The sequence below is a fragment of the Salvelinus fontinalis genome, chromosome 19, assembly GCF_029448725.1.
Source record: "Salvelinus fontinalis isolate EN_2023a chromosome 19, ASM2944872v1, whole genome shotgun sequence".
In the NCBI taxonomy this organism is placed as follows: Eukaryota; Metazoa; Chordata; class Actinopteri; order Salmoniformes; family Salmonidae; genus Salvelinus; species Salvelinus fontinalis.
Genome location: NC_074683.1, coordinates 995,978 through 1,020,487, shown reverse-complemented (window position 1 = coordinate 1,020,487; position 24,510 = coordinate 995,978). Strand labels below are relative to the sequence as shown.

Genomic DNA, 24,510 nt, shown 5'->3' with positions numbered 1-24,510 from the left:
ATGATTGATGGAGAGCAGCACCAATGATTGTTTCCCTCCCCTAGGATGATAACTGATCGGATCCATCGCCACGATAGGCAAAGAAGGATGAGGGTGGGGCTAGAGGAGACGTGGGGGCGGAGCATGGAAGCGAGAGACTCAGAGAACAGGATATATGCAATATCATGTGTATTATAAACTGGGTGGTTCAAGCCCTGAATGCTGATTTGCTGACAGCAGTGGTATACCACAGGTATGACAAAACATTTATTTTTACTGCTCTAATTACGTTGGTAACCAGTTTATAATAGCAATAAAGCACCTCGGGGGTTTGTGCTACATGGCCAATATTCCACGGCTATGGGCTGTATCCAGGCACTCTGCGTTGCGCGTAAAACATCCCTTAGCCGCGGTTATTCAAATGATCCTGGAATAATAAGGCCTATATAAATGTAAAGAGTTGTCCTTCTAGTTACTCTTCCTGTCTTTCAATGAATAAGGCCTATAAAAAGTGTTGCTCCTCTTGTTTCAGGGTTGGCTGTTGCCTGCTGATAGACCAGTGCTCGGGACTGCAGCGCTGTCTGCAGTTTAAGAGACGCTCCAGCTACAGTGGAGAAACCAACATGTGGAAGGACACACGCTACATCAGCAGCATGACACACGCTACGTCAGCAGCATAGCACACGCTACATCAGCAGCATAGCACACGCTACATCAGCAGCATAACACACGCTACATCAGCAGCATAACACACGCTACATCAGCAGCATAACACACGCTACATCAGCAGCATGACACACGCTACATCAGCAGCATAGCACACGCTACATCAGCAGCATAACACACGCTACATCAGCATAGCACACGCTACATCAGCAGCATAACACACGCTACATCAGCAGCATGACACACACAATGTGTTAATCATCAATCAAACACTTAGTAGTTTTGCTAACAATATTCACTTAGTGCCTTTTTTATTCCCTTCAAAAACATACATTTTTCCTTGAAAACCCCAAATAGAATTCCTTCTGTGGTGCATCACGCCTAAGCAGAGCATAATATTCTCTGGGGGAAAAGAAAATATAACATTTAACGTTACCATGTCTGTCATTACCTTTGGCAAAAACACCTAAACTGAAACAGGCAACGCTTTATACAAAACTACACACAAAAGATGCAACGCCTCCATTATTAAAAAAGCATACCCAAAGAGTCAATCACATATGTAATTATTTTAGCGCTCATCTTGCTCCCGACAACCCAAGGCATTCTCAGCTATAAGCAAGCACTGCTTATTGGCGGGAACATGTGAACTATAACTCGACGCTGTTTTAATGTTTAGAAACGTCAATAATCATCGTTGCGATACGGTTTTGGAAACATGGAACTTATCTTTCATATTAGCGAGTAAGAATCTTTCAAATAAAAAATATTAACTTACTGAAGCAGGTTTGCAGACATCCATACAACTGTATGCCTACAGTTGACGAACTACACTCCCCCCGTTATGCTTACACAGGTGTTCGAGCACGATAGCACAGGTGGTCTTCTGTAAACAAGCGCTGCAACATGGAGATATGGCCATGTGGGAACACCAACCCTATAAAAGGTGTGTAGTAATTTAACCTTTTGTTTTTAGAAAAACATTTTTGCCGATATGAAAGCTACTTTCCTTATGTTTCCAAAATCATACCGCAAGCAATTTGTGTTAACGTTCAGAACAAGCGTCGGGGCTCTTAACAAAACTCCCCCAGCCAGAAGTTACAGTCATGAATAGATGCTAAAGGTAGTTAGCGTCTATGAATGGGGTGGTAGACTAGTGCTTATTAAAGCTTCCCCTGTACACAAACGTCGGGCACCGCACTAACCTGAAGTCCCTTGTGGCTCAGTTGGTAGAGCCCGGCGCTTGCAACGCCAGGGTCGTGGGTTCAATTCCGACGAGTACGAAGAAAATATAAAATTTCACTCACTACTTTAAGTCGCTCTGGATAAGAGTGTCTGCTAAATTACTCAAATGTAAAAGTCAGTTCCTAATTGTAATGATGTCGGGGATAAAAATGTAGCTAGTCATCTCGTTAAAACTCTGACAGCATCAACAGGGAATCTGTGACAAAGTCTAGAATAAAAATACAAGATGAACAGGGTGTCCTATTTTAAATTCTATTGGTTAATCTACCTGGTCCTCTTGTAACCCAGGCTTTGGCAGGAGTGTAGTATAAAGTGACAACGGGGAGCAACAAGTTGTCAGTTAATAATATATTGGAGTTTAAAATCAATGATACTGCAGTGTGAACCAGCTTGTACATATCATTCTTTGCTAATATCTGATAGAATCCTCCAACTAAAGACTAGAATCTGCAGGATATTACATGTGAGGTCAAGAGGTCAAACAGGCCAGCACTATGAGGGTTTGCGTTTATATCTGGACAAGAGGTCCATCTTAATAGTCTAAAACTGGAGGTCTCCTCCTATGCTTGTCTCCTCTCTTTTATCTAGACTAATTTGAAAACAATGGATAGGTAAAGGCGATTTGGGATTCACCCATCCACTTTTCCAAGTGAAGGAAGCAAGGGAAAACTATTGAGATGCAACCTACAATAGATGACAGAAACCTTTCGGGAATATGCCATTTCTTCCCAAATTAGCCTATTAGTTATTAAAGCTAGTCCAAACATGCTCAACGGAGTGTGTTATTAGGGGTTTGGTGACACAGACGTCTGTCTCCAGATTCTGTATCAATCACAAATAAATAATCTCAAAATAGAATATAGAAACATAGAAATAGAATGTATAGAACAGAAAGGGTTCCCTCAAGTTACACATGAAACGTCGTGGCACTAACCTGGCAATTCGATTATATGGGCACGTATAGAGATATATGGTAAACAAAGCAAATACAAAAGTCAAGGGGGACATCAAATTAAATGACTGAACTTTCCAAAAAATACCCCTTAACAATTATATTTCTGCTGGTTAACCATTTGTAATCTCCTACAGATGTACATCCTATGTATTACATTCTATGGGCACTGGGGAGTGTCTAGAGGCAATGGAGTGTCTCGTCTTGATGACCTAACTGCAGAAGGCGTTGGGCACGTTCCTCTGTCCAGGCGTTGCGGACACATGTTAGATCTTACAACACCTGGATAGGTATTTTATGTATGAGTTGACCACATATGTTATAGCAATCTGGTTCCGGAAGGCACTGTCGATGCCGTGGAATGCAACCATTGGTTGATGCATGCAACATCTGAGCAGGGGAACGCGACTGCTGAGTAATGATTGGTGAAATGATGCGAAATCTAGAGGAGGAAAGGCGGCAGCGCATGTCTGATATGTGTAGCTCCCTTGTGCTGTACTGAGGGATCGAACAAGAGGTGGCTGATAGGAGATGGAGTTCACACGTCCTGGACATTCATGGCGTCCTGGGGCCAGTCGTAGGTGTCCTGGACGAAGGAGTCGTAGTCGGGGCTGTAGACATGGGAGAGCACGAACGCCTCCTTGTCCTTGGGCTCCGGGTACAGGGAGGCAATTTTGTGTCTGTACGCATAGTCAACCACCTGAGAGATGGGTAGAGAGAAATATAAATTAGTTACACAGAGCACTGATGTATTGACATGGAGAAAGTGTCTTTCTCTGCAGTAACATCTGTGTTGATGTGGGAATGTATTGATGGTATTGATGCTTTTGTGGTGTCAGTCTCTAACCTTGACAGCGATCTTAAAGGACACTTCTCTGATGCTGTTGAGTGGAGGGTAGAGTCTTCCCTCGGCCAGGTGCTCCTCTGTTACCATGTCAGCTATCGCCTGAGAGGGAGAGGAACAGGAAATGAAAAAGAGAAGTAAAGAAATGGAGGGCTCTATGCTCTACCACTTTGGATTTGAAATTATACAATGACTGAGGTTAAAGTGCAGACTGTTTCTAAACACTTCTACATTAATGTGGATGCTACCATGATTATGGATAATCCTGAATAATCAAGTGAGAAAGTTAGACACACATATCATGATATCAAGATATCAAGATGCTAACTTCTTTCCATCACAATAACAGGGGAGGTTAGCATTTTTGGGGGTGTATGATATTTATGCCTCCAACTTTCTCATTCATCATTATTCACGATTCATTCAGAATTATTTGTAATCACCGTAGCATCCACATTAATGTAGAAGTGTTTAGAAACATATTACATTCTTATTTACAATAAAAGTGACTCAAATGACAATACAGTATTTACCAGTCATTTCTATTGGGCACAAAATAATCTGAAACGCAACCAAAACAAACAGAAAATGCATCCAACAAGTTTGTAGAGTCACAAGCTTGATGTAAAGAAGTACATTTGTCCCAATACTATTGGTCCCCTAAAATGGGGGGGGACTTTGTACAAAAAGTCAAAACAGTTCACCCGATATGGATGAAATACCACAAAATTAAAGCTGACAGTTTGCACTTCAACCTCATAGTCATTGTATCACTTCAAATCCAAAGTCCTAGAGTATAGAGCCAAAACAAAAAATGTGTTATTGTCCCAATACTTTGAGCCCACTGTATATATTTAGATCAATGATTATTTCAAAAAAGGGAGAATCCATCCATGAATACAGTGCATTCCGAGAGTCCTTTTAAGCAATCTAGCCAAAGGGGGTGTTCTGTCATGCTGGCACGAACTCTGAGCTCACTGGGGTGTGGCTACTGACTGGGCACAAGTTCAGATGAAAAACATTTCTCATTTAGATGGCTAAAATCACAATGCTATCTTCACAAAAGTATTCTCATATTTCATCATATAATATTTACAAAATTTAGATGTAAATCTGATACATAGGATGTGTACACTTTCAGAGTTACCGTTACCTTGATATACCATCCTTAATGACATCACAGAATAATAAACAATGTGATAGGATTATTCTTTAGACCCCCCCAGACCATTCTTAACATTTGGACACCAGAAATTAATATTTTGACGTTAGAGTTTTTAGGCAGGCCACACTCTCTCTAGACAAAGCATTCCTTTGGTGGATACTGAAAGGCAGAGCGGAAAAGTTCTTAAATTCCTTCTTAAATTTACGACCCAGTGTTAAGGTGTCAAGACCGGCACAGTCTGGCTATCTTCAAACATGTGCCTAGCTGATGGGTCCTTTGATCTACTGTCAGGAGAGTCATGACAGTGTTTAGATTGACGAATAAGGCTGTACTGTAACAAAATATGGAAAAAGGGAAAGGGTCTGAATATATTCCAAATGCACTGTATATTCAAAGAGCGCCTATATGCTGCAGGAGTGGTCCTTGAGTTGCCTTTCCTCCCACAGACACGTTTCCATTAAATCCCTGCTTCACTCCTCCCGCAGCCATTGGATAGGCATATAATGCCATTATGCTATGGTCTAATTTACTTTCACTTGCCCACTGTAACCTACAGGTTATGGGTTACTCAATATAGTGGGCTGCTGAAAGTTTAGTATGGGCTGCAAAATAGTGGTGTTGTACAAATTTGGAGGGCAGCTCGACATGTGACACACACACTCATAGCTCCTGGTCTCCAGGATCCCAAGATAATTAGCATGCAGTTGTTAGAAGAATAGAACTACTGTTAGTTAAACACCATGGATAAGGTCATTAGTTGAAATTACGCACCAATTTTTTGTTCCCCTCTATTCTGAACGTCCCTTTCATCATTTAGGCCTCACTGTTAGACTTTCTAAGCTACTGTAGGCTATGCAAGGTGTTCGCCTAGGCTATGCAGCAGAACGTTGCAGTGAATTCGGAGGGCAGACTGACAGGGAGTCCTAGGTCTCTTCGCAGTCAGTGACAAAAGTTTCTTAATTTGGTTGTGCTCATAACGCATCATGACCATTTCAATAAAGTATATGCCTATAAGTCTGAAGTAGCCAGGGGGAAACTTAGTGTGTGTGTATGCACAGTGACGCCGGTTATACCTTTCCTCCAAAGGGCCACAGTCTGTGACTCACAGCACTCGCCTTTACCCGCTGCACTGTGCAGTGGTGTGTGTAAGAGAGATTTCTCATTCACTTAGCATTTTGGATGTGTCTCCCTGCACACTGTAATAGTGCACATTAACCACATATTTAGAAATGACCCAGTTTTCCTAACCACAGCAATATTTCTACTTTCATTTTTCAAACGACACAAGGTAAATTGGAAAAATAATATAAAAATATATATATATTTTACAGGGTAGAAAAATGAGAAATTGAAACAGTTAAAAATGTTCTATTTTACGAGTGGACAGAATTTTGGGGAAATTTAAACTAATATTATGTTATTTAGCTTGAACAATAGTATTAGATCATTGGATTGATAAGCATTACATACACTCTTAACCTCTGCTGTTTGGGAATGTTTGTATGTCTTTCGGTGAAAATGTCAAATTAAGAGACAAACAGTTACCTCGGCTGTGGTGAGGAAGATGTCGTCAGAGATTTGGCGCACCCCGCAGGCGATGATCCCCAATGCCACGCCAGGGAACACGTAGGCGTTGTTCCCCTGACCGGGGATGAAGGAGCGCCCGTCAGCCAGGGTCACCTTACTAAAGGGGCTGCCACTGGCAAAGATGCCCCGCCCCTGGGAGAGAGGGAGAACATGAGAAAGAGAGCGAGCGAGACAAAGTGAGAGAGCGCAAAAGAGCGAGCATGAGAGAGCCTTAATTCTATTTCAGATCATTCTATTTCTATGACAGCAAGGATATTTAGTAAGCATACATTGATTGGCACTCAAACAAGGGAACAGTGAGTGAATGTCTATTCTCTAGGTTAGGGTCAGAGTTTCAGTACCTCGGTGAGTTGGTAGCACTGCTCGGCGGTGCACTCTGCCTTGCTGGTGGGGTTACTCAGGGCGAAGATGATGGGCCGCTTGTTGAAGGACGCCATGTCCTTGATGATCTTCTCAGTAAACGCCCCTCCGATGGCCGCCGCTCCTGCAGACAGGGGAGAAAAGAAAAAAAAAAGAGTACTGAGTGTAAGAACAAAACACGTATATCTTCCTGAGATGCTCTGCAATGTTGAGCTTCTGTCCAGTGTCCATTTCTGGTCTGTTTCTAAAGAAACATTCTGTACATGACAGATGAGCCTTAGTTACACTTGTGAGACAATATGTGATCATGGCAACTGACCGATGAGGGCGGTGGGCTTGACGGTGTGCACCACCTCCTCCAGGGTCTTGAGGTGGGCGTGGTCGTGGGCAAACTCCTCCTTCTCATGGTTCAGGTTTCCTCTGCCCTGTGGGTCACACCATGGTAACGTCAGTCAGTCTGACATACAACTGGATCCAGTTCAGGAGGCCGTAACATTCTGAACGTTGCCCATAGAACTGACGGACATTATTCCCTATTCTACATGACAGTGCAGCATAACTGAGCTACATGATCTTTCTATCTGAAAGTTCTGTAACATTGCATCCTACTGAACACGACCAATGTCTTGGTGGACAGCTCAGGAGAAGGCTGATTAGATCAGCGTTTTGAAGCTATTCAAGTGTATTAGGAGGTTAGCTATGATAATATGGTATTTCTGTTACCTTGACGATGAGGCCCCTGGAGTCGACCATCCAGATTTTCTTTGCGGCTTCCGTTGCCGACACCCCCTCCTTCGCCATGGCCATGATTAGCAAGTGGGCAATACCCAGTGCAGCCTGGGTAATAAAAAAAAACAGTGGTAAAGTCCTTAAATAAAAATACTTGAAAGTTCTCCTTATGTCGTTTTGGGGGTATTTATATTTTTGACGACTTTTACTTCACTACATTCCTAAAGAAAATAATGTCCTTTTAACTCCATACATTTTCCCTGATACCTAAAAGTACATTTTTAATACTTAGCAGGATATGAAAATGGTCAAATTCACACACTTATCAAGAGAAATCCCTGGTCAGCCTCTGATCTGGCGGACTCACTAAACACACATGCTCGTTTGTAAATTATGTCCGAGTGTTGGAGTGTGCCCCTGGCTATCAGTAAAAAATAATGATTTTGTAAAAATTATGCCATTTGGTCTGCTTAACATACAGAATTTGAAATAACATACTTTTGATACTTGCAAAACTATTTTTGCAATTACATTTACTTTTGAGTCATTTTCTATTAAGGTATCTTTACTTTTACTCAAGTATGACATCATTGTAAAAAAGACAGTTCCATGATGCATTCTGCTACTAAGCAATCTACCCAATCACTGCCATGCAACATGATGATTTTCAAGCCATTTCATCTGCATGCTTGTGCTATATTTCAAGGCTTGATTCAAGAGAGTGAGGTTTCCAAAAAAATCATCATGTTTTGGAGTTTATAATGAACACAGATCAGCACGTTTGTCCTCTTACCTCCCCGGCCCCCTGGAACACAAAGGTGTGGTCTGACAGTTTGTTCTTAGTGATCTTCAGAGCAGCCAAGACCCCAGCTACTGCTACTGAGGCTGTGCCTGGGAGAGAGTGAGTGAGACAGGGAGAGAAAGAGACAAGCACAGGAGAAATAAGAGAGAGGGTGAGAAACACAAGGGATGGGTTATACGGTTCTCAGAAGTCAGAATGGTTTTGCACATCCATCTTCCAACAGTACACAAAACTCTATTATGTGTCTCAGACTAAGACCACAGGAGGGCTTCAGTCATCCATTCAAACAGGAGGGCATCAGTCATCCATACAGCAAATAAGGCGTATGGAGTGCGAGTAGATTTGACAGGGAAAAATAGAAAGACCTTGAATGTCGTCGTTGAAGGTGCAGTAGCGGTTGCGGTATTTGTTGAGGAGGCGGAAGGCGTTGGAGTTGGCAAAGTCCTCAAACTGGATCAGGCAGTTCATTCCATACCTGCATTCCGTGGAGCAGTGAACAGTCAGTCAAATTACACACACACACACACACACACACACACACACACACTACCCACTTGTCAGTAACTGCCTGCATGAACTCATCGATGAGGTCATCGTACTCCTTTCCTCTGATCCTCTTGTGCTTCAGGCCGATGTACAGGGGGTCTTCCAGGAGTGCCTGATCAAAAATAACATTTCACCCTCAAGCTCTATGACCAGGGCCTCCAGGAAATAAGGGAAGTAACTAAGTGATAGTGGAGGTCCAACCCCTTCAGAGCTACAGGAGGGGGGAGGGGCTTGGGGTCCATTTGGAATTGAACAACACTGTTATGCAATCTTGGTGAATCCCAAAATTATTGTATTCCTACCATAACCCTACTTAGATCTCACTGCCATACAACTACCAGCAGCATATTTAGTTCACTAGGTAAGAAATAAACTCAGCAAACTTAAACATGTGTTAATATTTGTAAGAACATAAGATTCAACAACTGAACAAGTTCCACAGACATGTGACAGAAATTGAATAATGTGTCCCTGAACAAAGGGGGGGGGGTCAAAATCAAAAGTAACAGTCGGTATCTGGTGTGGCCACCAGCTGCATTAAGTACTGCAGTGCATCTCCTCCTCACGGACTACACCAGATTTCCCCGTTCTTGCTGTGAGATGTTACCCCACTCTTACACCAAGGCACCTGCAAGTTCCCAAACATTTCTGGGGGGGAATGGCCCTAGCCCTCACCCGCTGATCCAACAGGTCCCAGACATGCTCAATGGGATTGAGATCTGGGCTCTTTGCTGGCCATGGCAGAACACTGACATTCCTGTCTTGCAGGAACTCACGCACAGAACGAGCAGTATTGCTGGTGGCATTGTCATGCTGGAGGGTCATGTCAGGATGAGCCTGCAGGAGGGGTACCACATGAAGGAGGAGGATGTCTTCCCTGTAACGCACAGCGTTGAGATTGCCTGCAATGACAACAAGCTCAGTCCGATAATGCTGTGACACACTGCCCCAGACCATGACAGACCCTTCACCTCCAAATCGATCCCGCTCCAGAGTACAGGCCTCGGGGTAACGCTCATTCCTTCGACGATAAACGCGAATCAGACCATCACCCCCGGTGAGACAAAACCGTGACTTGTCAGTGAAGAGCACTTTTTGCCAGTCCTGTCTGGTTCAGCAACGGTGGGTTTGTGCCCATAGGCGACGTTGTTGCCGGTGATGTCTGGTGAGGACCTGCCTTACAACAGGCCTACAAGCCCTCAGCCCAGCATCTCTCAGCCTATTGCGGACAGCCTGAGCACTGATGGAGGGATTGTGCGTTCCTGGTGTAACTCGGACAGTTGTTGTTGTCATCCTGTACCTGTCCCGTCAGTGTGATGTTCGGATGTACCGATCCTGTGCAGGTGTTGTTACACGTGGTCTGCCACTGCGAGGACGATCAGCTGTTCTTCCTGTCTCTCTGCAGCGCTGTCTTATGCGTCTCACAATACGGACATTGCAATTTACTGCCCTGGCCACATCTGCAGTCCTCATGCCTCCTTGCAGCATGCCTAAGGCACGTTCCCGCAGATGAGCAGGGACCCTGGGCATTTTTCTTTTGGTGTTTTTCAGAGTCAGTAGAAAGGCCTCTTTAGTGTCCTAGGTTTTCATAGCTGTGACCTTAATTGCCTACCGTCTGTAAGCTGTTAGTGTCTTAACGACCGTTCCACAGGTGCATGTTCATTAATTGTTTATGGTTCATTGAACAAGCATGGGAAACAGTGTTTAAACCCTTTACAATGAAGATCTGTGAAGTTATTTGGATTTTATTTATTAGCCAACAGAGGCCCATTGGGCCTGGGTGTTTCTTGATGGAGTGTCCCGGTAGAAGTACCTGGTTGTCGGTGCCTACGTCCAGCAGCACTGGTAGACACTGCTGGGGTGGCACTCCTCCGCAGGCCGTGTACAGGGCCAGTTTACCCACTGGGATGCCCATGCCGTAACTGCCCAGGTCGCCCAGACCCAGGATACGCTCTCCGTCCGTCACCACAATGGCCTGGGAATACACACACACACGGTTTGGTTCACATGGTGAAACTTGTAGTCTCCAACTATGGGAGCCTTATGCTGTTTACACCCTTATGTCCACATCCTGTACCATGGAATAAAGTGTGTGTTAGGCACTCCTTACCTTGATGTTCTCCTCAGGCCAGGAGTTGAGCATGGTGGCGATGTGGCCTTTATCATGGATGGTGATGAAGAGACCTCTGTGGGATACATGCTAACACTTCAGAACCACTATCATCTATCATCACACAACAATTCACTGGGTGTGTGTGCGTGCGTGTATGTGTGTTTCATGCCTACCGTGGTCTCCTGAAGGCCAGTCCGTACTGTTGGCAGGCCAGCCCTACAGTGGGGGTATAGACAATGGGCATGAACTCCTCTACATCAGACGTCAGCAGGCGGTAAAACAACTTCTCATTCCTGTCCTGCAGAGTCATCAGCAAGATGTACCTAAGAGAGAGAAATGGACAGAGAGAGAAATGGAGAGAAAAATGGGGAGAAAGAGAGACAGAAAGAGAGAGAAAAATGGGGGGGAAAGAGAAATGGAGAAAGAGCGAGAAATGGAGAAAAATGGAGAGAGAGAAAGCAGAACAAGGTGAAACAAAGACCAGTAAGTGATGAGGGAGATTAAAGCTACTGTATTTCTGTGTATTTTTAGCCATCATACAGTATGTGTGTGTGTGTGTGTGTGTGTGCGCGCTCACTTGTCGAGGGGGTTGCGGCCCTCGTAGCTCTTCATGATACGGAGCACCTGGACGTCCTGGGAGAGGTAGACGGGGGGCAGCAGGCCGTGGATGCCCAGCTGCAGGCGCTCCTGTAGGGTGAAGGCCATGCCCTGCAGGGGGTTGGAGACGCACACATTCAACATAAAGGGTCAACGATAACACTGTGTAACAGACACCATCCAATGTTGTAGCATTGGTATAGCTAGCATTGATCTAGCTAGCTCTTGTTCACATAAACACCCATTTATCAAGCCTTTACAATTATTGTCTTCAATAGAGAAGCTTTAGAGCTTTAGCTCTCTTGTGGTTCTGATCATGTCTTGAGCATTCCTTTTTTTTAGGCCTATTGCATGTAGGGAAATTCATATAGTTGCTCAGAGGGCTGACCGGACCCCAACTTTGTGGTCTGGTTGTGCTTAGAGCCACTACTCTGTCATGTTAGTATTCTGGCGTTCCCTCTCTCACACACTCGCTCTAGCTCTTCTTTCTTTCTTCAAATGGAAAGAATTCTTCAGAAAGCACTAGGCTCGTCATGGAAATAAATAAAATGTTCAGGAACTTGCTACTGTAAATGTACTACTATTGTAGTGTCAATATGTAAAGTTGTAATAGTCTAATGTAACACTTGCACCTGGGGCTTGGTCCATTAATAATAAACAGCTGTTAATATGTCAATCACAGTGACACACTCAGGGGTTTCTGGATCAAAAAGGGGCTTAGTTGGTGGGCGTGGCAGGGGGCGTTGCAATCTGCGTGGTCAGCCCATCGGTGCAGCTGAATTTAAGAGAACATTTTAGAGGTCCCCCATCTTGGCGGTGTAGAGAAATCTTTGACTTTTTAAGCCAATTTCGTGCATTCTACTAATTTATCCATAAAGTTCAGATATTTTTTTTGCAGTTTTAAAGCAGATTTGCTGCAATTCTGTACATTTTGACATGGAGCTGAAAAAAAAATGTTGCAATTTTAAAACAAATGTCCTGCTAATCTACATATTCTGCCATGGAACAGAGATAACATTTTGTAGTTCTAACGTTAATTTCCTGCAATTCCATGCATTTTGCCATGGCTAATGTCATGTTCTTTTTGGAATTTTCAAATCTCCCTGACTGTCTAGCTTTTATTTTGGTGATTGTTAGTACTCAAAGATTATATTATGAAAAAAGATATACGGTGCCTTAAGAAAGTATTTACTTACATTTACATTACATTTAAGTCATTTAGCAGACGCTCTTATCCAGAGCGACTTACAAATTGGTGCATTCACCTTATGATATCCAGTGGAACAACCACTTTACAATAGTGCATCTAACTCTTTTAAGGGGGGGGGGGGGGGGGGGGTTAGAAGGATTACTTTATCCTATCCTAGGTATTCCTTAAAGAGGTGGGGTTTCAGGTGTCTCCGGAAGGTGGTGATTGACTCCGCTGACCTGGCGTCGTGAGGGAGTTTGTTCCACCATTGGGGTGCCAGAGCAGCAAACAGTTTTGACTGGGCTGAGCGGGAACTGTACTTCCTCAGTGGTAGGGAGGCGAGCAGGCCAGAGGTGGATGAACGCAGTGCCCTTGTTTGGGTGTAGGGCCTGATCAGAGCCTGAAGGTACGGAGGTGCCGTTCCCCTCACAGCTCCGTAGGCAAGCACCATGGTCTTGTAGCGGATGCGAGCTTCAACTGGAAGCCAGTGGAGAGAGCGGAGGAGCGGGGTGACGTGAGAGAACTTGGGAAAGTTGAACACCAGACGGGCTGCGGCGTTCTGGATGAGTTGTAGGGGTTTAATGGCACAGGCAGGGAGCCCAGCCAACAGCGAGTTGCAGTAATCCAGACGGGAGATGACAAGTGCCTGGATTAGGACCTGCGCCGCTTCCTGCGTGAGGCAGGGTCGTACTCTGCGAATGTTGTAGAGCATGAACCTACAGGAACGGGTCACCGCCTTGATGTTAGTTGAGAACGACAGGGTGTTGTCCAGGATCACGCCAAGGTTCTTAGCACTCTGGGAGGAGGACACAATGGAGTTGTCAACCGTGATGGCGAGATCATGGAACGGGCAGTCCTTCCCCGGGAGGAAGAGCAGCTCCATCTTGCCGAGGTTCAGCTTGAGGTGGTGATCCGTCATCCACACTGATATGTCTGCCAGACATGCAGAGATGCGATTCACCACCTGGTTATCAGAGGGGGGAAAGGAGAAGATTTATTGTGTGTCGTGTGCATAGCAATGATAGGAGAGACCATGTGAGGATATGACAGAGCCAAGTGACTTGGTGTATAGCGAGAATAGGAGAGGGCCTAGAACAGAGCCCTGGGGGACACCAGTGGTGAGAGCACGTGGTGCGGAGACAGATTCTCGCCACGCCACCTGGTAGGAGCGACCTGTCAGGTAGGACGCAATCCAAGCGTGGGCCGCGCCGGAGATGCCCAGCTCGGAGAGGGTGGAGAGGAGGATCTGATGGTTCACAGTATCAAAGGCAGCCGATAGGTCTAGAAGGATGAGAGCAGAGGAGAGAGAGTTAGCTTTAGCAGTGCGGAGCGCCTCCGTGACACAGAGAAGAGCAGTCTCAGTTGAATGACTAGTCTTGAAACCTGACTGATTTGGATCAAGAAGGTCATTCTGAGAGAGATAGCAGGAGAGCTGGCCAAGGACGGCACGTTCAAGAGTTTTGGAGAGAAAAGAAAGAAGGGATACTGGTCTGTAGTTGTTGACATCGGAGGGATCGAGTGTAGGTTTTTTCAGAAGGGGTGCAACTCTCGCTCTCTTGAAGACGGAAGGGACGTAGCCAGCGGTCAAGGATGAGTTGATGAGCGAGGTGAGGTAAGGGAGAAGGTCTCCGGAAATGGTCTGGAGAAGAGAGGAGGGGATAGGGTCAAGCGGGCAGGTTGTTGGGCGGCCGGCCGTCACAAGACGCGAGATTTCATCTGGAGAGAGAGGGGAGAAAGAGGTCAAAGCACAGGGTAGGGCAGTGTGAGCAGAACCAGCGGTGTCGTTTGACTTAGCAAACGAGGATCGGATGTCGTCGACCTTCTTTTCAAAATGGTTGACGAAGTCATCAGCAGAGAGGGAGGAGGGGGGAGGAGGGGGAGGAGGATTCAGGAGGGAGGAGAAGGTGGCAAAGAGCTTCCTAGGGTTAGAGGCAGATGCTTGGAATTTAGAGTGGTAGAAATTGGCTTTAGCAGCAGAGACAGAAGAGGAGAATGTAGAGAGGAGGGAGTGAAAGGATGCCAGGTCCGCAGGGAGGCGAGTTTCCCTCATTTCCGCTCGGCTGCCCGGAGCCCTGTTCTGTGAGCTCGCAATGAGTCGTCGAGCCACGGAGCAGGAGGGGAGGACCGAGCCGGCCTGGAGGATAGGGGACATAGAGAGTCAAAGGATGCAGAAAGGGAGGAGAGGAGGGTTGAGGAGGCAGAATCAGGAGATAGGTTGGAGAAGGTTTGAGCAGAGGGAAGAGATGATAGGATGGAAGAGGAGAGAGTAGCGGGGGAGAGAGAGCGAAGGTTGGGACGGCGCGATACCATCCAAGTAGGGGCAGTGTGGGAAGTGTTGGATGAGAGCGAGAGGGAAAAGGATACAAGGTAGTGGTCGGAGACTTGGAGGGGAGTTGCAATGAGATTAGTGGAAGAACAGCATCTAGTAAAGATGAGGTCAAGCGTATTGCCTGCCTTGTGAGTAGGGGGGGAAGGTGAGAGGGTGAGGTCAAAAGAAGAGAGGAGTGGAAAGAAGGAGGCAGAGAGGAATGAGTCAAAGGTAGACGTGGGGAGGTTAAAGTCACCCAGAACTGTGAGAGGTGAGCCATCCTCAGGAAAGGAACTTATCAGGGCGTCAAGCTCATTGATGAACTCTCCAAGGGAACCTGGAGGGCGATAAATGATAAGGATGTTAAGCTTGAAAGGGCTGGTAACTGTGACAGCATGGAATTCAAAGGAGGCGATAGACAGATGGGTCAGGGGAGAAAGAGAGAATGTCCACTTGGGAGAGATGAGGATCCCAGTGCCACCACCCCGCTGACCAGAAGCTCTCGGGGTGTGCGAGAACACGTGGGCAGACGAGGAGAGAGCAGTAGGAGTAGCAGTGTTATCAGTGGTAATCCATGTTTCCGTCAGTGCCAAGAAGTCGAGGGACTGGAGGGAAGCATAGGCTGAGATGAACTCTGCCTTGTTGGCCGCAGATCGGCAGTTCCAGAGGCTGCCTGAGACCTGGAACTCCACGTGGGTCGTGCGCGCTGGGACCACCAGGTTAGAGTAGCAGCGGCCACGCGGTGTGAAGCGTTTGTATGGTCTGTGCAGAGAGGAGAGAACAGGGATAGACAGACACATAGTTGACAGGCTACAGAAGAGGCTACGCTAATGCAAAGGAGATTGGAATGACAATTGGACTACACGTCTCGAATGTTCAGAAAGTTAAGCTTACGTTGCAAAAAATCTTATTGACTAAAATGATATAGTACTGCTGGCTGGTGAAATAGGCTAGCTAGCAGTGGCTACGTTGTTGACTTTGTTTGAAAGTGTAGCTGGCTAGGTAACCTCTAACTGGCTAGGTAACCTCGACAATTACTCTAGACTACACAATTATCTTGGATACAAAGACGGCTATGTAGCCAGCTAAGATCAAACAAATCAAACTGTTGTACTGTAATGAAATGAAATGTAATACTACCTGTGGAGCAAAGCGGAATGCAACTACTCGCTCCAACCCGGAAGTGCGTTTCGTAGAGGGAGAGGCAATAGAAGTGTTGTTTCTTGTATTATTGTCTTTTGTGTCTTTAGAGGACTGCTTCACCTTAATGTCCCCTTTCCCCCCTTTCCCTTTTCTTCTGTCCTTATTTTGTCCCACTTTGTCCCTTCTTCTCTTCTGCCAACTAGACACTCCTTGTTAGCTAGCTAGCTTCTTCCAGGAATGTCCCTTACAACTGCCTAGCAACAGGTAAACAACTTAGCTAGCTAAGAAAACGCTATAATTTTATGAAAAAATTGTTACTTTTTCAAAAGCCTTTCTTCTTTGTTTGCTGCTTGTTTGGTCTGGTACTTACTTATTCGTAATTTTGTTGTATTAATTCAAAACGTATTCAAAATTTATAAAATATATTTTCTCACCCATCTACAGACAATACCCCATAATGACAAAGTGAAAAGATGTTTTTAGACATTTTTGTTAATTTATTGAAAATTCTGAAAAATTTCATTTGCATAAGTATTCACACCCCCGAGTCAATACTTTGTAGAAACCCCTCCGGCAGCGATTACAGCTGTGAGTCTTTCTGGGTAAGTCTCTAACTGCTTTCCACACCTGGATTGTGTAACATTGGCACATTATTCTTGTCAAAATTCTTCAAGCTCTGTCAAATTGTTTGTTGATCATTGCAAGACAACGAATGTAAGGTCTTACTATAGATTTTCAAATAGATTTAAGTCAAAACTGTAACTTGACCACTCAGGAACATTCACTGTCTTCTTGGTAAGCAACTCCAGTGTAGATTTGGCCATGTGTTTTTGGTTAATGTCCTGCTGAAAGGTGAATTCATCTCCCAGTGTCTGGTGAAAGCAGACTGAACCAGGTTTTCCTCTAGGATTTTGCCTGTGCTTAGCTCCATTCCTTTTCTTTTTTTATCCTGAAAAACTCCCCAGTCCTTAACGATTACAAGTATACCCATAACATGATGCAGCCACCACTATGCTTGAAAATATGGAGAGTGGTACTCAGTAATGTGTTGTATTGGATTTGCCCTAAACACAACACTTTTTTATTTTACCTTTATTTAACTGGGCAAGTCAGTTAAGAACAAATTCTTATTTTCAATGACAGCCTAGAAACAGTCGGTTAACTGCCTGGTTCAGGGGCAGAACGGCAGATTTGACCTTGTCCTTTGACCTTGTCAGCTCGGGGATTCGATCTTGCAACCTTTCAGTTACTAGTCCAAAACTCTAACCACTAGGCTACCTGTGCTTTGCCACATGTTTTGCAGTATTACTTTAGTGCCTTTTAGCAAACAGGATGCATGGTTTTGAATATTTGTATTCTGTTCAAGCTTCCACCTTTTCACTCTGTCAGTTAGGTTAGTATTGTGGAGTAACTACAGTACAATGTTGTTGAACAATCCTCAGTTTTATCCTATCACAGCCATTGTCGGAAAGATATCAGTTTGTCTTCGGATGGTTTGTCCTCTGGCAAATCAACTGTACATTTCGGTGTTCCTCAAGGCTTTGTTTTAGGACCACTATTGTTTTCCTTTACCTCTTGGTGATGTCATTCAGAAACATAATGTTAACTTTCACTGCTATGCGGACGACACACAGCTGTACATTTCGATGAAACATGGTGAAGCCCCAAAATTGCCCTCCCTGGAAGCCTGTGTTTCAGACGTAAGTGGATGGCGGCAAATTTTCTACTTTTAAAAACTCAGACAAAACAGAGATGCTAGTTCTAGGTCCCAAGAAACAAAGATCTTATGTTGAATCTGACAATTAATCTTGATGGTTGTACAGTTGTCTCAAATAAAACTGTGAAGGACCTCTGCATTACTCTGGACCCTGATCTCTCTTTTGTCGAACATATCAAGACTGTTTCAAGGACAGCTTTTTTCCATCTACGTAACATTGCAAAAATCAGAAACTTTCTGTCCAAACATTATGCAGTAAAATGTATCCATGCTTTTGTCACTTCTAGGTTAGACTACTGCAATGCTCTACTTTCCAGCTACCCGGATAAAGCACTAAATAAACTTCAGTTAGTGCTAAAACACGGCTGCTAGAATCTTGACTAGAACCAACATTTTTTATAATATTACTCCAGTGCTAGCCTCTCTACACTGGCTTCCTGTTAAGGCAAGGGCTGATTTCAAGGTTTTACTGCTAACCTACAAAGAATTACATGAGCTTGCTCCTACTTATCTTTCTGATTTGGTCATTCCGTACATACCTACATGTACGCTACGGTCACAAGCCTCCTTACTGTCCCTAGAATTTCTAAGCAAACAGCTGGAGGCAGGGCTTTCTCCTATAGAGCTCCATTTTTATTGAATGGTCTGCCATTCCATGTGAGACGCAGACTCGGTCTCAACCTTTAAGTGTTTATTGAAGACTCATCTCTTCAGTAGGTCCTATGATTGAGTGTAGTCTGGCCCAGGAGTGTGAAGGTGAAACGGAAAGGCACTGGTGCACCGAACTGCCCTTGATGTCTCTGCCTGGCTGGTTACCCTCTCTCCACTGGGATTCTCTGCCTCAAACCCTATTACAGGGGCTGAGTCACTGGCTTACTGGTGCACTTCCATGCTGTCCCTAGGAGGGGTGCGTCACTTGAGTGGGTTGAGTCAATGACGTGATCTTCCTGTCCGGGCTGGCGCCCCCCCTTGGGTTTGTGCTGTGGGGGAGATCTTCGTGGGCGTATTATACTCAACCTTGTCTCAGGATGGTAAGTTGGTGGTTGAAGATATCCGTCTGGTGGTGTGGGGGCTGTGCTATGGCCAAGTTGGTGGAGTTATATCCTGCCTGTTTGGCCCTGTCCGGGGGTATCGTCGGACGGGGCCACAGTGTCTCCCGACCCCTCCTGTCTCAGCCTCCAGTATTTATGCTGCAATAGTTTGTGTTGGGGGGTTAGGGTCAGTCTGTTATATCTGGAGTATTTCTCCTGTCTTATCCGGTGTCCTGTGTGAATTTAAGTATGCTCTCTCTAATTCTCTCTCTCTCGGAGGACCTGAGCCCTAGGACCATGCCTCATGACTACCTGGCCTGATGACTCCTTGCTGTCCCCAGTCCACCTGGTCGTGCTGCTGCTACAGTTTCAACTGTTCTGCCTGCGGCTATGGAACCCTGACCTGTTCACCGGACGTGCTACCTGTCCCAGACCTGCTGTTTTCAACTCTCTAGAGACAGCAGGAGCGGTAGAGATACTCTGAATGATCGGCTATGAAAAGCCAACTGACATTTACTCCTGAGGTGCTGACCTGTTGCACCCTCTACAACCACTGAGATTATTATGGTCATCTATGAACATTTGGCCATGTTCTGTTATAATCTCCACCCGGCACAGCCAGAAGAGGACTGGCCACTCCTCATAGCCTGGTTCCTCTCTAGGTTTCTTCTTAGGTTCTGGCCTTTCTAGGGAGTTTTTCCTAGCTACTGTGCTTCTACACCTGCATTGCTTGCTGTTTGGGGTTTTAGGCTGGGTTTCTGTACAGCACTTTGTGACATCAGCTGATGTAAGGGCTTTATAAATACATTTGATTGATTATGTTGTAAAGTCACCATTGGCCTCATGCTGAAATCCCTGAGGTCTCCTAATTTACCAGCAACTGAGTTAGGAAGGACACATGTATCTTTGTAGTGAATGGGTGTATTGATACACCAACCAAAGTGTAATTAATAACTTCACCATGCTCAAAGGGATATTCAATGTCTGCTTTTTCACCAATAGGGGTCCTTCTTTGCAAGGCATTGGAAAACCTCTCTGGTCTTTGTGGTTGAATCTGTGTTTGAAATTTACTGCTCGACTGAGGGACCTTACAGATAATTGTATGTGTGGGGTACAGAGATGAGGTAGTCATTCAAAAATCACGTTAAACACTATTATTGCACAGAGTGACTCCATGCAACTTATTATGTGACTTCTTAAGCATATTTTTTCTCCTGAATTATTTAGGCTTGAAAAACATAATTCCACTTTGATATTATGGGGTATTGTGTGTAGGCCAGTGCCATAAAATATAAATTTACTCCATTTTAAATTCAGACTGTATCACAGCAAAATGTGTAAAAAGTCAAGGGGTGTGAATACTTTCTGAAGCCACTGTAGGTCCATTATCTTTTCTACATCACGTGTTTTTTTTTTTTTTACGCTGTTTGGATTTAGGCGTCCCCAAAAAATGCTTAGGTGGCCCGCCCAAGAATTTTAATGGCAGAAAAATCGCTGCTTTCTCATACTATGTGATGTTAATGGGGATTTTTCCCCTGAGTCAGATGAACTCGTGAGAACCTAAGAACTGTTTGATGGTGTGATTGTTAAAACGTTTTAATAACTGGTGATATAAAATGTCCTTCAATATGCTGAGGGGTGAATGGGACTGTGTTAGAGATTAATGGTCATAATTGAGAGCAGACTTTGGAACAGTAGTCTGGAGGATGAAAGGTCATGTATTGGTCCCTTTCTACAACTTACACGTCTTTGCTAGGTAAAGCCCCGCCTTATCTCAGCTCACAGGTCACCATAGCAGCACCCACCCGTAGCACGCTCTCCAGCAGGTATATTTCACTGGTCACCCCCAAAGCCAATTCCTCCTTTGGCCGCCGTTCCTTCCAGTTCTCTGCTGCCAATGACTGGAACGAACTGCAAAAATCACTGAAGCTGGAGATTCATATCTCCCTCACTAACTTCAAGCACCAGCTGTCAGAGCAGCTCACAGATCACTGCAACTGTACATAGCCAATCTAAATAGCCCATCCAACTACCTCATCCCCATACTGTTATTTATTTTGCTCCTTTGCACCCCAGTATCTCTACTTGCACTCTCATCTTCTGCATATCTATCACTCCAGTGTTTAATTGCTATATTGTAATTATTTTGCCACTATGGTCTATTTATTGCCTTACCTCATTTGCACACTGTATAAAGACTTTTTCTATTGTATTATTGACTGTATGTTTGTTTATTCCATGTGTAACTCTGTGTTGTTGTTTGTGTCGCACTGCTTTGCTTTATCTTGGCCAGGTCGCAGTTGTAAACGAGAACTTGTTCTCAACTAGACTACCTGGTTAAATAAAGGTTAAATAAAATTAAAAATTAAAAAATTCAAACATTTAAATTAAGTGCAAACAAAGATATAAATAATTCGACCACAAGATGGAAAAACATTACTCGCACACTTACATATTCTGACACACACACACACACACACACACACACACACACACACACACACAGAGTTAATACCTGTGAGATAGAGCAGCAGTTAGAGGCCCTAGAGTAAACCCATCAAGGAAGCACAGCTGACTAGCCACAGCAATTACACTTTCAAAGATAGATAGAAAGAGTTGGGTAATGCAAAGAGCAGACAAAAAAAAAACTATACCCTATAATATGAAAATGTCTGGTTTACAAAAAAGGCCATCAGTGTTTTTTTTTGTGTTTTTGAATCATGTTTCCTCACATAAAGTGCAGAACAGCAGTTCTAACAATGGACACTTCCTGTCCAGTTCATTCTCATTGGCATCAACACGATGACCTAGAATAACCTGAAGAGGGGTGTCACATGGCCCATTTTAGATCGGGCTATAGAGGCTATAGAGATCCCAAGGCCCAATTGAACCTACATCTGCAGGGGCAAACAATATCAGTATCAGAACCATACTTGCATTTCACTCTTCACCCTTTATATCTATGTTACTATAATGTTCCAAACCAGACAGCCACACCCCCTTTATCTAAAGCGCTCTTATCAATGGGAACTTTGACTGACCTGATACTTACAGGCAGTTTTACAGGCCAATGCTAACTAGCGTTTGTGCAATGACTGTACCCATAGACATCCAGTCATTGCACGAACGCTAGTTAGCATTGGTTCGCAAGACTACCTCCAACTTCCTTCATACTGGAGACAGAGACAGTACAGAAAGGGCCTAATTTACAAAATCCCGAAGTATCTAGCCACACACACTGTTTAACATTGCAACATATAATCTCAATTGTCTAAATGAGTGCAGTGGCTTTTCATCTGATGGCACTGCACTGTCTGTGGTGGTCTAGGGATTTACCTTGTTCAGGTGGGGGTTTCTGGTGATGTCATAGCCACGCTTCTTTGTGCTGACGCTGCCCTTGCGGCTCGAGCCCGAGTGGCACACTCTGACAGCCTCGAGGGAGGTCACACGGGCCACGGTATCAGGATGGCCCGTTGTGCCCGCGAGGACCCTCATAGCGCCTGCTGTCATGCGTCTGCATAGCAACACACTCCTGCCTGGAAGGGAGTTCATATTTCCTGTGAAGAGAGAGGGCGGGAGAGGAGGTGTTGACTTTTCCTAAATCACCTCTGTTTAAAAAGAGAAGGGTGCAACTGCAGCCTGCAATTTGGGGCGTTCCTGCATGTGGGCATTCCTGCATCTGCAAGAACCCTCTAAATACTTCTATTGGTCCATTTTTAAGCTATGACTCTGGTATATTGGTGGGAGGCAGGGGCATTTCAGTAGGTGGCGGTAATGCACCTTAAAGTTGGATGCCAACTGCTGATAAACCCCACAGAAGAAAACGCGGGGGCAACAACAGTTGCTAGATTTTATTTATTTAACCAGGCAAGTCAGCTAAGAACAAATTATGATTTACAATGAAGGCCTACCAAAAGGCAAAATGCCTCCTGCGGGGACAGGGCTTGGGATACATTTAAAAAAAAAAAAATACAGTATAAATACAGGACAAAACACACATCACATCAAGAGAGAAAACATAGCTATATGGGCACTGTTTTCCTGCAGTTCATACGATGACAGCTGGGGTTTGGTAGGCGGGAACGATGACACGGTGTGCTAGTTTAGCTAGCTAGTCTAGGGGGGAGACGTTCATGCAGTAACCAATGGGATTCCTGAGGACACATGCAGGAATGCCTCGAATTGCGGGCTGCAGTTACATACTATTTTATTTTTTATAAAAAATACAGCAGACCTAGAATTTCATGCACGCAACCTGCATACCATCCAATGTCAGCATACAGTTGGCCTCCACATACAGTGGCCTAAACAACGCTAGGCCCTGAATCTATCACGTATGGCTAAACATTTAATTCAATAAGTAATTCAACACTCGCAGTAGGTAAACAACAGGTGCCACAATGATGATGGCATTGTAAATACGGTGTTTTTCAGTATCCATACTAATCGACAAGTTAATTTTGCATCTTGTTGTGCAACTGTGAGCTATATATGGTCTCCAAATATAGGCAGCAGCACACACATTGGGTTATTTACAAAACAAACTAAGTACCTTTAGCTCGCAACCTGAAAACCGTTTGACGCTGCCCTTGAGTTCCTATCCGTAAAAGCCTTCAATCTTCATAGGGTTTAGTAGCAGACGACTGTTTTTCTCCGTCGCTGATGTTTTTATCCGTGGATGTTGAGATGAATATTCTGAAACAGCTGATACAAGCTTCTTTGACATTGAGGCTTTCACTTCCCAATGAATCTGTAGAAGAACCGCCCTTTTCGTCAAGACCGTCCAATCAGATAACGCGAAATGTGGTTCATGTCCCCCACCCTACGCTCCTCCTTCCTGTTTCTGTGTTTGTATTTTCCATTGTTATAATTTGTAGCTCTTCCTGTATCATATCAAAGAAAGTACTAGCACAGGCAGAAGGAATAACCCAGACACATCAAGGGGCTATAAAGCTGAAGCATCCGTTTACAACGGTTTCTCACCACCAAATATGGTAGTGAGAGGAAGTCCAGTCGCGGGTAGTGGGAAATGGAACGAGGTGAAACTGGGCCGGGTCTGCTAATTTTCTCATCTATGAAACATCTGATCTCAATACATTTTCTGTTTGCAAAAGTAAAATCCGTTACGAACACAGTGCAGTAAGTTTTATAGACTTGACGCTTTGCAAAAAAGTAGAAAAAAATGGCGTTGTTTGTGCACTCCAGAGAGGCGTTCCCTAAAATAAATATATGCTACAATAGGATCTCGCTAGCTCGTGCTTGGCGTTGCCCACCTCCTAGATTGTTCAACCCGCTATGCTTAATTTGTTCCCGTAAACGACATAGATTAAATATTTGTGGTGCTAGTGTTGGAGTCTTTGGTCATATCCACGTAACTGAATTAAACAGATGCTCTGTCCGGTCTGCTGTGATGAGTCAACCTCCAGATTCAGATGTACTGTATACCTACAGAGACATTGAGAATAATGTTCAGAGGTGTACGCCACCATGCAGAGAAGTATTTATTTTTATTTTATTGAACCTTTATTTAACTAGGC

The 24,510-nt window shown here is 44.5% G+C and overlaps 1 protein-coding gene across 1 annotated transcript; it reads right to left on the bottom strand.

Moving 5' to 3' along the window:
• Positions 1–922: 922 nt before the first annotated feature.
• me3 (malic enzyme 3, NADP(+)-dependent, mitochondrial) lies at positions 923–23,999 on the bottom strand. The gene is made up of 15 exons (XM_055870272.1): positions 23,526–23,999; positions 22,310–22,530; positions 11,566–11,696; positions 11,162–11,311; positions 10,986–11,061; positions 10,689–10,850; positions 8,884–8,987; positions 8,695–8,804; positions 8,321–8,418; positions 7,522–7,635; positions 7,118–7,223; positions 6,780–6,922; positions 6,397–6,570; positions 3,690–3,788; positions 923–3,542 (listed from the first exon to the last, which is right to left on the bottom strand). The coding sequence occupies exons 2-15, from the start codon at positions 22,523–22,525 to the stop codon at positions 3,381–3,383; spliced, it is 1,845 nt and encodes a 614-aa protein (XP_055726247.1). The 5' UTR covers positions 22,526–22,530; positions 23,526–23,999; the 3' UTR covers positions 923–3,380.
• Positions 24,000–24,510: the final 511 nt, after the last annotated feature.